The sequence below is a fragment of the Acinonyx jubatus genome, chromosome C2 (genome assembly GCF_027475565.1).
Source record: "Acinonyx jubatus isolate Ajub_Pintada_27869175 chromosome C2, VMU_Ajub_asm_v1.0, whole genome shotgun sequence".
NCBI lineage: Eukaryota > Metazoa > Chordata > Mammalia > Carnivora > Felidae > Acinonyx > Acinonyx jubatus.
Window position 1 is genome coordinate 82364179 of NC_069384.1, and position 15150 is coordinate 82379328.

The 15150-nt window shown below is 40.0% G+C and overlaps 1 protein-coding gene across 3 annotated transcripts in view; it reads left to right on the forward strand.

The window, feature by feature from the left end:
• The first annotated feature begins 10395 nt into the window (after nt 1-10395).
• KLHL6 (kelch like family member 6) overlaps nt 10396-15150 on the forward strand; it is a 148201-nt gene continuing 143446 nt past the window's right edge. Inside the window, exons 1-2 of one of the 3 annotated variants that reach the window (XM_053221165.1) lie at nt 10396-10601; nt 11454-11525. In XM_053221165.1, coding sequence (XP_053077140.1) covers nt 11491-11525 — 35 coding nt within the window. In that variant the 5' untranslated portion in view covers nt 10396-10601; nt 11454-11490. Of the gene's footprint in view, nt 10602-10703; nt 10775-11453; nt 11526-15150 lie in introns of those variants that run through there. The other 2 variants (XM_053221164.1, XM_053221166.1) reach the window with 2 other exon arrangements.

Genomic DNA, 15150 nt, shown 5'->3' on the forward strand with positions numbered 1-15150 from the left:
AAGGCAGAAATGGAGGCTGGGGGACAGATAGCATCAGGTAATTTTCAAATTTCCCTGAGAGGAGGTCACAGCCCTATAGCTTTGGATCAGGTTTTTAAAAAATGAAATTGAATAATTTTAATTTTTTTTTTTTTTTTTTAGAGAGAGAGAGAGAGAGAGAAGGTGCATGCACGCTGGAGCAAGGGAGGGGTAGAGGGAGGAGAGAGAGAGAATCTTAAGCAGGCTTCACTCCCAGCTCGGAGACTGATGGGGGCTCAATCCCACCCTGGGATCATGACCTGAGCCTAAATCAAGATTTGGGCGCTCAACTGACTAAGACACCCAGGTGCTCCCTGCCTTTTTAAAAGTAATCTCTATATCCAACATGGGGATGAATGCATGACTTCAAGATCAAGAGTCACAGCACTCCTCAGCCTCCTTGCTCTTGCCTGTTGTCATCTCCTCTCTGTGGAGTGGAGAGTCTGAGAGAAAGAAACATAGGAAGAGACTGGAATTTCCTTCCTCTACCCTATCTGGTGCTGTTTGGTCAAGAGCCCAGCCCATGTTCTGATCTTGTCCTAATCTTTTATTTATTTATTTATTTATTTATTTATTTATTTATTTATTTATTTTCAACGTTTATTTATTTTAGGGACAGAGAGTGTCCTAATCTTTTAAACTTGAATTCTTTTCCCTGGAAGCAGTAGGCTATAGAAAAATCTTTGGGTTCTGGAGTCAGAAAGAACTGGATTCAAATTCCAGTTCTGCTACTTACTAGCTAAGTGATATTAGACAAAAGTTGTTTGATGTGTCTGAACTTCAGTTTCCATATATGTGGAATGGGCAAGATAATAGGGACGTAGTGAGGATTAGATAAAAGAGAAAATGGTGGCATGTGGGTGGCTTGGTTAGTTAGGCAACTGACTCTTGGTTTCTGCTCAGGTCATGATCTCATGGTATGTGATTTCAAGCCCAGCATCCTCTCTGGGCTCTCTGCTGTCAGCACAGAGCCAGCACAGGATCCTCTGTCTCCTTCCTCTCTGCCCCTCCCCCACTCATGACCTCTTTCTCTCAAAAATAAACAAACATTAAAAAACAAAAAACAAAAAAACCAACAATGTGAAGCATAGGGCCTGGTGTACACAATGTATTTAACAAGTAATAGTCCTTCCCTATTCTTTTTTTCTATCATGAAGGGGTTAGATTGGGTCTGGAGTTGGCATCTTAAATGAGGCACTGGAATCATCTTTCTAATAACTGGAGTATGACTTGTATGACAAGAAGGTTACACATTTTCTCTACGCCTTTGACATTTTGTTCCGCAGCCTAGAACAGTGATTTTCAAACTTTACCAGGAACCAGAATAACCTGGAGGATCTGTTAAACAAATATTGGTGGGCCTGATTACCTAGAATTTCTGATTCTATAGGTCTGGTGAAGAGTCTAGGACCTTGCATTTCTAACAAGTTCTCAGTTGCTGCTGCTGCTGCTGCTCGTCTGGAAACACATTTTGAGAAGTGCTGGCCTAAAACATTTTATTACTCTCCTATCCTTCTGGTTAACTCCTACTCATCCTTTAAGTCTCAGATTTGATTTTTATTACCTCTAGAAAGTACTTTTTTAACTATTTATTTTTTTAAGTTATCTCTATACCTAATGTGGGGCTCAAACTCATGACCCCAAGATCAAGACTCACATGCTCTACCAACTAAGCTAGCTAGGTGCCCCTAGAAAGTCTTTCTTAAACCTGAAGTCCAAATTAGGCATTTATCCTCTGTACTTTCAAGGCTCCCTGGGCTTGCTTGCTCATAGGACTTATCACAACGTTCTGTAATTGTCTTATTACTTGTCTATATCTGTAATTACTTTAGAAAAGTGACTATGTCTGTCCTGTTCATGGTTGTATCTTCAGAGCCTTGCTCAATACCTGGTACATAATAGGTACTCAATAAATGCTTGTTGCATGGATGAGTGAGCTAGACCCTGGGTAATTGGAACCAGAGCCCAGTGACTCATGAGGGTGAGGCAGGTAAAGGGAATAAGTTCTAGTGGCCAATGGCCAGGCAAGTCTAGGAATTTAGTGCCAGGGAGAGAGGCAGAACATTGCAGGAATTATAGGTACAAGTACTGGACCTGAGGAGCTTGGTTTACCCTCTGGGATATGGAGAACAGGGCAGAACCCCGTATCACAGAAGTTGAGCAGGGACTAAAGCTCTATTTCTGATTAAGATGATTGATTTATATATAGATGGACCTCAAGGGTATTATGTGAAATGAAATAATTCAGATGGAGAAAGACAAATACTGTATGACCTCTCTTAAATGTAGAATCTGAAAAACCAAAACCAACAAAATAAAAACCCAAGTTCATACATACAAAAAACAGATTAGCGGTTGCTGGAGGTGGGTGGGGTGAGAAAAATGGGTGAAGGAAGTCAAAAGATAAAAAGAAAAAAAATGTATATATAATATGTGGCCATGAATTTGGACATTGTTATCTGGGACTTGGGGCTTCCTATTGGTTTGGGCAAGAGATATTTGTGGTGTATTTTTGTGTTTAACATCATTTAAACTATCCAAAAATTTGTAGTATTTGGCAATTTCATTTTCCATTGTATAGACAGAGTGACACAACATATGCCTCATTAAACTATGGAATTCCCCTCTCCCCCTAAAAAAGATGCTTGATCCAAAAAGCAGGATTTAAAACATTAGTGGTCCCATGATTGTTTGATAACTCAAACATATGGTCTATCTTGGTGACTGTTTCATGTACACTTGAAAAGAACGTATCTTCTGTTGCTGAGTGGTGTTTTCTACAAATGTCAATTAGGCCTAGTTAATCAATATAGTTGTTCAAATCTTTGATATCCTCACTGATTTTCTATTTACTTGTTCTGTCAATATTTGAGTGGGAAGTATTTATACCTCCAAATATAATTATAGATTTATCTTTCTTCTTTCAGTTCAATTAGTTTTGCTTCATGTATTTGGAAGCTATGTTAGCTGTAGACACATCAAGTATTTTTATGTGTTTTTGAAAAAATTATTACTTTATCATTATGAAATGTTCTTCTTTATCTCATTCTGAGGTTCTGAGGTATAATCTGTCCGATTTTAATATAGCCACTCTAGGTTTCTTTTTAAAGAACAGCTTTATTGAGATACAGTTCACATACTACATAATTTACCAATTTAAAATGTACAGTTACTATTTTTCATTATTTTTAGATTGTGCAATCATCAATAAAATCTGATTTTAGGACATTTCATTGTCCAACTCTGTTTTGGCTAGTGTTTCATGGTATGTTTTTAATATTTTGGCTTTCTTTTTGTTTGTTTATTTATTTTGAGAGACAGAGTGTGCAAACAGGGGAGGGGCAGAAAGAAGGAGAGAGAGAGAATCTCAAGCAGTCTCCACACTGTTAGCTCAGAGCCCGACGTGGGACTCCATCCCATGAACTGTGAGATCATGACCTGAGCCGAAATCGAGAGTCAGATGCTTAACTAACTGAGCCACCCAGGCGCCCCTCTTTATTTTTTATTTTTATTTTTTAAAATTCATTTATCTTAGAGAGAGAGAGAGAGAGAGAGAGAGAGAGAGAGAGAGAGAATGCAAGTACAAGCGGGGGAGGAGCAGTGGGAGAGGGAGGGAGAGAGAGAATCCCAAGCAGGTTCCAAGCTCTGTACTAAGCTCAACTCGCAGCTTGATCTCAAGATCTTGAGGTCATGACCTAAGCCAAAAATAAAGAGTTGGATGCTGAACTGACTGAGCCACTCAGGCACTCCAATCCTTTGACTTTCTTAAAAACAGCTTTATCAGCTTTATTGAGATACATCCTTTTACTTACAATCATTCTGTATTCTTACATTTAAAATGAGTTTCTTGTAGGTAGCATACAGTTGAGGGTTGAGTCTTGCTTTTTTATCAATGTGATAATCTCTATCCTTTAAGTACAGTGGTAGATAATTTACATTTAATGTAATATTTGATATAGTTGTGCTCTAATTATTTTTAAAGTTTATTTATTTTTAGTAATCTCTACAAAGTGGGGTTCAAACTCATGGCCCTGAGATCAAGAATTGCATGCTTTCCAGGCTGAACCAGTCAGGTGCCTCAGACATAGCTGTGTTTCAATCTACCAATATACCATTGATTTCCTATTTGTCCCATTTGCTTTACTCATTTCCCCCATCTTTTCCTGTTTCCTTTTGGATTAATTGAGTATTTTATTTCCACAATAAGCTTATTATCTACATCTCTTTTCTTTGGCTTATTTTTAGTGGTGTAAGATTTACAATACACATTTTTAATTTAGAACAGTCTATTTTCAAATAATATTACACTGCTTCATGTGTAATGTAAGAAACTTATAACAGTATACTTCCATTTCCCTTTTTTTGTCATTTGTGCTATTATAATACATTTTACTTCTACATGTATTATAAACTCTACAATATCTTGGGGAGTATTTTTGCTTTACATAGTTAATTATCTTTTATAAGAATTAAAATATGAAAGAGTCTTTTATATTCACCCACATATTTACCATTTTTGGCATTCCTTATTCTTTATGTCAATTTAAGTTTCCATCTGGTATAATTTTCCTTTTGTTTGAAGAACTTTTTTTTTAACATGTATTCTATGACAGGTCCACTGGTGGAAAATTCTCTCAGCTTTTGTTTCTCTAAAAAAGTTTTATTTAACTTAATTTTGAGGGGATATTTTCAGGGTACAGAATACAGAATATAGAATTTCCTGGATACAGAATTCCAGGTTGACTTTTTTTTTTGCTTGCCTTTTTATTTTTAAATTTATTTAAATTTATTTTTATTTTTTTTAAGTTTATTTATTTATTTTGAGAGATTGCATGCGTATCCATGGGGAAGGGGCAAAGGCAGATTGAGAGAGATAGAGATAGAGATAGAGATAGAGATAGAGATAGAGATAGAGAGAGAGAGAGAGAGAGAATCCCAAGCAGGCTCTGCATTGGGAGCACATACCAATCCCAAGAACCTCGAAATCATGACCTGAGCTGAAATCAAGAAAGGGACCCATAACCAACTAAGCCACCTAGGGGACCCTTGCTTTTTTTTTTTTTTTAATTGACACACAGCATTACATTAATTTCAGGTATACATAGTGATTCAACAACTATATGCTATGCTTACAAGTATAGCTACCATATATCACCATAAAATGCTATTACAATAGTATTGACTATATTCCCTATGCTGCACCTTTCATCTCTATGGCTTATTCATTCTGTAACTAGAAGCCTGTGCTTCTCCCTTTCACCTATTTTGTCCATTCCCCTACCCCCGCTAACCCTGCAACTATCAGTTTGTTCACTGTATTTATGGGTCTGTTTCTGCTTTTGTTTGTTTATTTGATTTGTTTTTTAGATTCCACATACAAATGAAATCATATGGTATTTGTCTTTCTCTGACTCATTTCACTTAGCAATAATACTTTCCAGTTTCACCTACACTGTTGCAAATGACAAGATCTCATTCTCTTTTTTAATGGCTCAGTAATATTCCATTGTATATATTTACCACCACTTCTTTATCCATTCATTGTTCAGTGAATACTTGGGTTACATCTATTTTTTGGCTATTGTAAGTAATGCTGCAATAAACATAGAGGTTCATATATCTTTTCAAATTAGTGTTTTTGCTTTCTTTGGGTAGCTACCCAGTAATGGAATTACTGGATTGTATGAGATTTCTTTCTTTCTTTTTTTTTTTAAGTTTATTTATTTATTTTGACAGAGAGAGAGACAGAGACAGACAGACACAGAAAGCGCTCATAAGTGGGGGAGGGTCAGAGAGAGAGGGAGAAAAAGAATCATAAGCAGGCTCAATGCTGTCAATGTAGAGACCCATGCTGGGCTTAATCCCACTAACTGTGATATCACAACCTGAATGAAATCAAGAGTGGGATGCTCAACTGATTGAGCCACCCAGGCACCCCAAATTACTGGATTGTATGACATTTCTATTTTTCATTTTTTTTTGAGAGAGCGAGAGAGAGAGAAAGAGGGAGAGAGAGAATCCCAAGCAGGCTCTGTGTTGAGCACAGAGCCCAACTTGGCCTGGATCTCATGAACTGTAAGACTGTGAGATCATGACCTGAGCTGAAATCAAGAGTTGGACGCTTACCTGACTGAGCCACCCAGGTGCCCCAGGTTCTCTGAAACTATTTTTAGTTCCCTGATCTCTGAAGCAATAGATTCTTTGTTGTCTTCTATGCTTTTTTCAAGCCCAGCGACTAATCGTATGACTATTATTCTAAATTCTTGTTAAGTTATATTGTTTATATCTGTTTTGAACAATTCTTTAGCTGTCATTTCTTCCTGGAATTTCTTTTGAGGAAAATTCTTCCATTTGATCATTTTGGCTAGTTTTCTGTCCCTTATGTGCTTCAAAAGCTTGTTATGTGTCCTGCTCTGCCTATTTTAAAACTGGAGTTGAGGGGCAGCTGACTCAGTAAGTTGCCTTTTTATTTTTTTGGTTTCCTTTGCTGCACAAAAGCTCTGTATTTTGGTGTAGTCACAATAGTTTATTTTTACTTTTGTTTCCCTTGCTTGAGGAGACCTATCTAGAAAAAAACTGCTAAGGCCAATATCAAAGGGATTATTGCCTATTTTCTTTTTTTTTTTTTTTAATTTTTAATGTTTATTTATTTTGGAGATAGAGACAGTGTGTACATAGAGGAGGGGCAGAGAGCGAGGGAGACAGAATCTGAAGGAGGCTCCAGGCTCTGAGCTGTCAGCACAGAGCCTGATGCGGGGCTCAAACCCACCAGCTGTGAGATCATGACCTGGGTCGGAGTTGAATGTTTAACTGAGCCACTCAGGTGCCCCTGATTACTGCCCATTTTCTTCTGGAAGTTTTATGGTTTCAGGTCTCACACTTAGGTCTTTAATCCATTTTGAGTTAATTTTGTGTAGGGTGTTAGAAAGTGGTCCAGTTTCATTCTTTTGCATGTAGCTGTCCTGTTTTCTCAGCACCATTTATCGACGAGACAGTCTTTTCCTTATTATATATTCTTGCTTTTTTTTTTTCATAGATTAATTGACCGTATAAACATGGGTTTATTTCAGGGCTCTCTATTCCTGTTCCATTGATCTATGTATCTATTTTTGTGCCAGTACCATACTGTTTTGATTACCATAGTTTTGTAGTATATCTTGAAATCTGGGAATGTGATACTTTCAGCTTTGTTCTTCATTTTCAAGATTTCCTTGGCTATTCATGGTCTTTTGTGATTGAAATTGAAGTTTTAGCATTATTTTTTCTAGTTCTATGAAAAATGCTGTTGGTATTAATAGGTTGACTTTTTAAAAAAAAATTTCAGCACATTATAGATGTCTTAGTTTCTGATAAGAAGTCAGTGGTCACTCTATTTTTTCCCCCTCTGGATAAAATGTGTGCTTCTTTGTCTACTTTTTACTTTTTATTTTTACATATATATTTTTTTTATTTAAAATTTTTTTTTCAACGTTTATTTATTTTTGGGACAGAGAGAGACAGAGCATGAATGGGCGAGGGGCAGAGAGAGAGGGAGACACAGAATCAGAAACAGGCTCCAGGCTCTGAGCCATCAGCCCAGAGCCCGACGCGGGGCTCGAACTCCCAGACCGCGAGATCGTGACCTGGCTGAAGTCGGACGCTTAACCGACTGCACCACCCAGGCGCCTCTATTTTTATATTTTTAAAAGTAAGTTCTACTCCCAATGTGGGGCTTGAACTCATGGCCCTGAGATGAAGAGTCTCACACTTCATGACTGAACCGGCCAAGTACCTCTCTCTACTTTTTTTTTTTCTCTCTACTTTTAATATTTTCTTCTTATCACCTTTTTTCAGCAATTTATGGTGCCTTGCTTTTATATATTTTTAAATGTGTGTGTATATAGGGAGGGGTTACTGTGTGTGTGTGTGTGTGTGTGTGTGTGTGTGTGTGTATTTGTCCTGCATGGGGGTTTTTTGGGATTCTTGGCTCTGTGAATTTAGAGTTTTCATTAAATTTGGAAAATTTCAGCAACTTTCCATTTAATATTTTTTCTGTCACTCTCTCACTTTTTCCTCTTGTACTCCTATTATATATATATATATATTAGACTACTTGCTATTATAGGTCACAGAGACTCTGTTGTGGTTTTTTGGGCCTTTCTCTCTCTCTCTGTGCTTTAGTTTAGATAGCTTTCACTATTATGTCACCAAGGTCACTGATCTTTTCTTCTGCACTGCCTCATCTTTTGTTAATCTCTTTCAGTAAATTTTATTTCAGATATTGTATTTTTCATCTCTAGAATTTCGATTTTGTTCTTCTTATATCTTCCATTTCTCTCTGTATTATACTCATTTTTATTTTAAATACTTGAACATAGCTATACTTGTTTTAGTGTACATATTTGACAAATCCATCCCCTCTGTTATTTCTAAATTGTTTTTAACTGACTGATTTTTCTCCTTGTCATGGTTCAATTTTTTTAAAGGTTTCTTTGCATATCTTGTAATACTTGATTGGATGTTGGACATTTTGACATTTGTTGAGCATGGGATTTTTCTTTCTTCCTTTAAAGAATGTTGGTTACCAGCCTTTGTTCTGGTAAGCAGTTGAATTATTGGAAGATCAGTTTGATGCTTTTGAAGCTTATTTTAAAGTTTTGTTATTATAGGTCTAGAGTAACCTTTATTCTAGGACTAGTGTAGTTCTGCTTGTGAGATGTGACCCTTTTGGATTCTTTACTGAATGTCTCAGGTGCTCAGTGAGGCTTCTGCACCCTGACTGATCAAAACTCAAATGTATCCTGGATCTGGGTAAGCTCTGGGAGTTTTTCAGGTGGTTACCACTGATTTTAATTTCCCGGGATTCTTGAGAGGATTAAATTAAGTTATGCACATATGAAGACTATTGCAGGGGGTTGTGATTAGGAATGGGTACATGAGGGATTTCTGGAGTGCTAGCAATATATTTTTTGATGTGGGTGATGGTTACATGTTCACTTTATAACTATTTGTTAAACTAAACATATTCTTGCTGTATATTATACATCACAATAAAAATTTAAAGGAATAATGTAATAAAGTGCTGACATCTACTTAGAGCTTAATAAATGTTAGTCAGCCTGATTAAATGAGATAAGATATAGAAAATGCTGGCACAGAATTCAATGTACAGGGGATTCAGGATCCTTTCCTGTAAATGAACTTCTCATGCAGGTAAAACCTATATGAAGACGAGTACACAAAACATAAACACACAACTCAATGAGTTTTTCCCTATGTGAATACACCCAAGTAACCAACAAGTATGTCAAGAAACAGAACTGAATTGTTAATGTGCAAGGATATGGAATGGAATTTTTCTAGTGTCTCAGAAGTTTGGCCAAATTCCCAAAGCTGTGATAAGTACCTCCCCCTTTCTAAAGAATGTCATTATACATACCTTCAGAGCTTCTTAAAAGAAGACAGAGCTGGTGCTTTGACTATCAGCTCGCCCTCCATCTCCAGCCTCACAGGAAATCGGGATTTCAAAGGTGGCTTATTTCAGAGTCTGCCTATGAGGGTGTGATGTGATTAAGTGATGGGCTGACAAGTCATCACAGCCCCTGTGCTTCTCGGCAGTCAGAGCTGGAGACTAAGAGAGTTTTGGGGGAGCCTGACATACAGACCCCGGAGTTCAGAGTTTGAGGGGGAGGGTGGTAGTGGGGTTAGGGGTGTTCCTAATGAAATAAACATTGGTGCTTGCTTGCTGCTGGGAGTATTGTGAAAGTAAGAGGCAGGCTAGAGCAGACGGTGATGGAGGGGCAAGGAGAGAGGGCAACAGTTTGGTGGCATACGGATGTGTAAGGTCCTCGGCCAAACGGAGTGAGCAGTAAGCAGTGGGCTTTGAGCTGTCCTGACGGGGTCCTGTCCTAGAGGGCTATCTGCCAGGACTCTAGGAGTATGACAAAGTGGGGAGGGAGGTTTGCCTCCGGGGGTCAGGAGCCAAGGGGTGGATCACAATAAATTAGAGAGGACCTCATCCACATCAGGGAACCATGCACTGCCAAGGTACCACAGGGCCCCGAAGAACCCACAAACGCTTCCTCGCTAGAAGACCTAGTATTTGAAGTTCTCATCAAGTACTCATGGACGTGACTACGCTCTCCCCGGCTGGGCCTAAGCCACACCACAGGAGGGACGGCCATTCAGGCGAACGGGGCCGCTCTTCTCGCTCTGCCCGCAACCCCTCGCCTCTGCTCTCCGCGCATGGGCAGCCCACGGAAGGGGGGGTGGGGCTGGGGGTAGGGGGAGCGTGTGGGGAACCCGGCGCCCTCCGCCTCCCCCCCACCTCACGGGGGGCCGTTGTGCTCGTTCGCAGCGCTCTCCCTGGCCTCTAGACCCTATGTCGACCTCCTGGCGGTGTGTGTGGTGGCGAGGGTCGTGCAGCCACGCGCGCAACCTTGGCGGGGCCGCGTGTTTCTCTCGGCCCTCTGTGGTGACCCCGAGCGCTTCAGGTCTCCGCTCAGGTGCCCGCCCAGCGAACGCGTGGTTTCCTTTTCCCAGCTACCCCTCCCCCAGGCGGCCGCGGCGATGCGGTGTCCGAGCAGCCGGGAGCAGTAAGTAAGGTAGGCACGCCCGTCCCGTCCGGCGGGCGGTGCTCGTCATCTCACTGAGCGCTGGGAGCTGAGGTGGCGGGCGCACCACGTGTCACCTCTGTCGGGTTGCACGCGGCTGTGTGAGCGATGGTGGTGGGCAGAGTCAGCCAAAGGTGGCGCTTTGGCCATCTTTGGGAGCTACGGTGTGTGGCCGATATGTGTGTATGGTTCGCTTCCCTTTCTGCCGGAGAAGCGAACTTCCGGGCAACACAGGGTGCTCGGTAAAACTTCGAGGAGACGAGGGAGGCAAAGGGAAGGCCTCTGGCACCACGGGGCATCACGATGCCCTAGGCTTGCTCATACCGCACCCCACCTCCATGCCCTGGCGTCTCTGAATACCTTCCTGCCAGTGGGGGACAATCGGTGGCAGTGACCTGTGGAGTGGAGAGGAGGAGGGAGGGGAGGGGGGGGGGAAGGAAGGGAAGGGTGGAGGGAAGGGGGACCTAACACTTGAACATCGGCTGATGTTAGTCAAGAGATCACAAACTGTACCCTTCTAAGTTAAAAGATCTTTCCCTTTCTCCCCCTCTCTCTGCTCCCCCCCAAAAAAACCCCAAATAACTTAAAAAAAAAAAAAAGACCCTTCCCTTTCTACAAGCCAATCCTGCAGGAGCCAGGAGAGGTGGATGAGGTAGCAAGAAAGAGAAATTGCAGACTACACATGCCTTCTTACCCAATGTGGATTTTCCAGCCACAAGTCAGACCTGAGGAGTGGGGAAAAGTATTGAGTTCAATGTGAGGTTTTTTTTGTTTGTTTGTTTACTATGGACTGGATTTTTTTTAAGGTCCTCAAATGAAGTTGTTCCTATAATCCTTCCACAGATCCTGGAAAACTTCCAGATCTTCCTGTCTTCCTGGGATGTTGGTTGTCCAGGGGCTTAAAAAGGAGATCCGGTAAGGCATGTTAAAAGACATTGTTAGACAAAGCCATTTCCTGTTTGTACCTCTTGAGTGCAGTCCAGTGTGTGTGTGTGTGTGTGTGTGTGTGTGTGTGTGTGCCCTTTGCTTCATCTAGGCTGTGGCAGAGTGTGAATTTCTCCTCCTCTGTTAGATGCACTTTTCCAGAGATTAGAAGTCACTAAGTCATGTTTCTCTCCTGTGGACAGCCCTAGGTAAATGCAGGTAGATTTTTTTCTGTCTTCTTGGATTTATCAATCATTGAAGTATTCTGTATGTGAAGTTTTTCCTGATGACACTGTTTAAAAATATATAGTTCTTTTCCCACCAGTTGCATTTTAAATTCATGCCTTCTCTATAGGGAAGGCATCCTGGGCCCCTTCATAATTGGTGATGCAATTAATTTCATTAGTAACAGATGTACAGGTTAGTGACCACATGATGGCATCATTGGTATTTCTGTATTTATCTCAGGATTTGTAAAATAAAACCCATGGAAACTAAATATTCATTATATTTCAGTAGAAAATAATTAAGTTTAGGGTGCCTGGGTAGCTCAGTCGGTTAAGCATTCTACTCTTGATTTCAGCTCAGGTCATGATCTCTTGGTTTGTGAGGTTGAGGCCAGGTTCTGAGGCCAGATTTTGGTTCTGTGCTGACAGCCTCACAGTGTGGAGACTACTTGGGATTCTCTCTCTCCCTTTCTCTCTGCCCCTCCCCCTGTTCTCTCTCTCTCAAAGTAAATAAATATTTTTTTTTTATTTAAAAGAATAAAAATTAAGTTTGTTATATATCATTCTTCTGATCACTCCTGGTATGGCTGCTCCCTTGGATTCAGTCCCCTCTGTCTGGAAAGCGGGGCGGGGGGGGGCTAGCAGTCAACAGTGGTCTTTTGGAGTTGCCAGATCCACCCCCTTCGGTATCTTTCTGTTCGGTTTAGCACTCAGGAATGAGCCTTCAGGATGACCTATTTCATTAGTTTCGAATTTTCTTTCCCAATTCTGGAGGGATGCACTTGGTTCTCTCCATGGCAGAGAGATTGGCCTCTTTGCAGGAGTCTTATGGGGGAATGGATGGAAGAGATGAGAGAAGGCAGACTGGCAGGAATTGATAGAACAAGAGAAAGAGTTTGTGAAAAGGGTGTCAAGGAGACAGAAAGAAGATACAGGGAAAGGGTTTGGAAAGAGGACCAAGACAGGTGCATGAAACTTTTGACTGGAAGTGGTCTTACATCAATTAAAACACCAGTATTTGGGTACTTAAAAAGTACAGTGTTGAACATTTATGTAATCACAATTGCAAATCTTTCCAGAAAGATCTCTATAGGTGGCCAGTAATAGGGAATATAATTTTGATTACTGCATCTTTTGGTCTCAAAGGTTTATGTCTTCTGATTTTTTTTAATGAACTTTGGGGTTTGTCATATTTTGATCCTGCAATTCCATGATAAAGTGGAAGGAATTTCTGAAAGGTTTCGAAGTCAGACAGACCTGAGTTGTCTGTCTGCTATTATTAATTGCAAACTTCAGCCCATTACATAACTTATCTGAGCCTTAATTTCTCCATCCATAGCTATCTACCTAAGGTAGAAACTATTAAGCAATTAAATGCAAATACAAAATGGAATGCTTAAAAACACTGAGCACACTACCTGGCACATGGCAAATAAGTGCTTGATAGGTGTTTAAAATTGTAAATAGTGTTGTGTATAGTATTAGTTTGATTAATTATTTCTGTAGCTGTAGTTTTTGGCATTTCTAAGGTTTTCAAGTCTTGTTTGTTTGAACTATTCAAAACCATACTACTATAAAAGCTTTTGCCCAGAATGCAAATTTCCTTAGTGCTATATTCCTAGAAGTGAAATGATTAGGTCAAAGGTGTAAACAGCTTTGTAGCCTGCTATGGTGCTTAGAGACATTGGACCAATATGAAATGCAAATGCAATATCTGGGTGTATTTGTTTCCAAAGTCTAGTTGATAATGATACGTTTAAAATATTTAAATTTGTGATAGGTGCTGAAAACTTCTCTCTTATAAAAGATTCAAATCTTCATATTTAAAAAAAAATTTATTTATTTTTGAAAGAGAGAGCGAGCAGGGGAGGGGCAGAGAGAGAGGGAGACAGAGAATCCCAAGTATGCTCTCCTCTGTCAACACATAGCCTGATGTGGGGCTCGAACTCACAAACTGTGAGATCATGACCTGAACCGAAATCAAGAGTCGGACACTTAAATGATGAGCCACCCAGATGCCCCTCATTTTTCTTCAGTAGTCATAAATTTATCTATCATACGTTAAAATAAAAATTTAAAAACATTTGGTTCTCTAACACAACTGCTTTATTATTATTTTTTTAAAAAATTTTAACTTTTTTCTGGATTTTTATTTTTTTTATTTTTAAATTATTCATTTTTTTTTTTAATTTAGGTAGTTAACATACAGTGCAGTATTGATTTCAGGAGTAGACTTCAGTGATTCATCACTTACATACAACACCTGGTGCTCATCAGAACAAGTGCCCTCCTTAAATTTTTTTTTAATGTTTATTTCTTTTTGAGAGCAAGAGAGACAGAGTATGAGTGGGGGAGCGGCAGAGAGAGAGGGAGACACAGCATCTGAAACAGGCTTCAGGCTCTGAACTGTCAGCACAGAGCCTGATGAGGGGCTCGAACTCACATTCCTCAAGATCATGACCTGAGCCGAAGTCGGATGCTTAAGCGACTGAGCCACCAGGTGCTCTGCAAGTGCCCTCCTTAATACTCATCACCCATTTAGCCCATCTCCCACTCACCTCCCTCCATCAATCCTGTTTGTTCTCTATAGTTATGAGTCTCTTGTGGTTTGTTTCCCTCTCTTCTCTCTACCCCCTTCCCATATGTTCATTTGTTTCTTAATTTCCACATATGAGTGAAATCATATGGTATGTCTTTCTCTGATTGACTTACTTTGCTTAGCATAATACATTCTATTTCCATCCACATCATTGTAAATGGCAAAATTTCATTCTTTTTGATGAATGAGTAATATTCCATTGAATATGTACCACATCTTCTTTATCCATTCATCAGTTGAGGGACATTGGAGTTCTCTCCATAGTTTGGCTCTTGTTGAGAATGCTGCTATAAACTTTGAGTTGCATGTACCCCTTTGAGTCTGTATTTTTGTATCCTTTGGGTAAATACCTAATAGTGCAATTGCTGGATCATAGAGTAGTTCTATTTTTAGTTAAAAAATTTTTTTAATGTTTTATTTATTCTTGAGAGAGAGAGACAGAGACAGAGCATGAATGAGGGAGGGGCAGAGACAGAGTGGGACATAGAATCCAAAGCAGGCTCCAGGCTCTGAGCTGTCAGCACAGAGCCCGACACCAGCCTCGAACTCACAAGCTGTGAGATCATGGCCTGAGCTGAAGTCAGATGCTTAACCGACTGAGCCGCCCAAGTGCCCCTTTTAGTTTTTTGAGGAACCTCCATACTGTTCTCCGGAGCGGCTGCATCAGTTTGCGTTCCCACCAATACATCTGCAGCTTTAAACAGTTAACACTGGGTATTAAAGATTTATTAATCCATTTGCCAAGATTTATTAAATAATGTTTCATTGTGTTATTATTTTGTACAGTTGG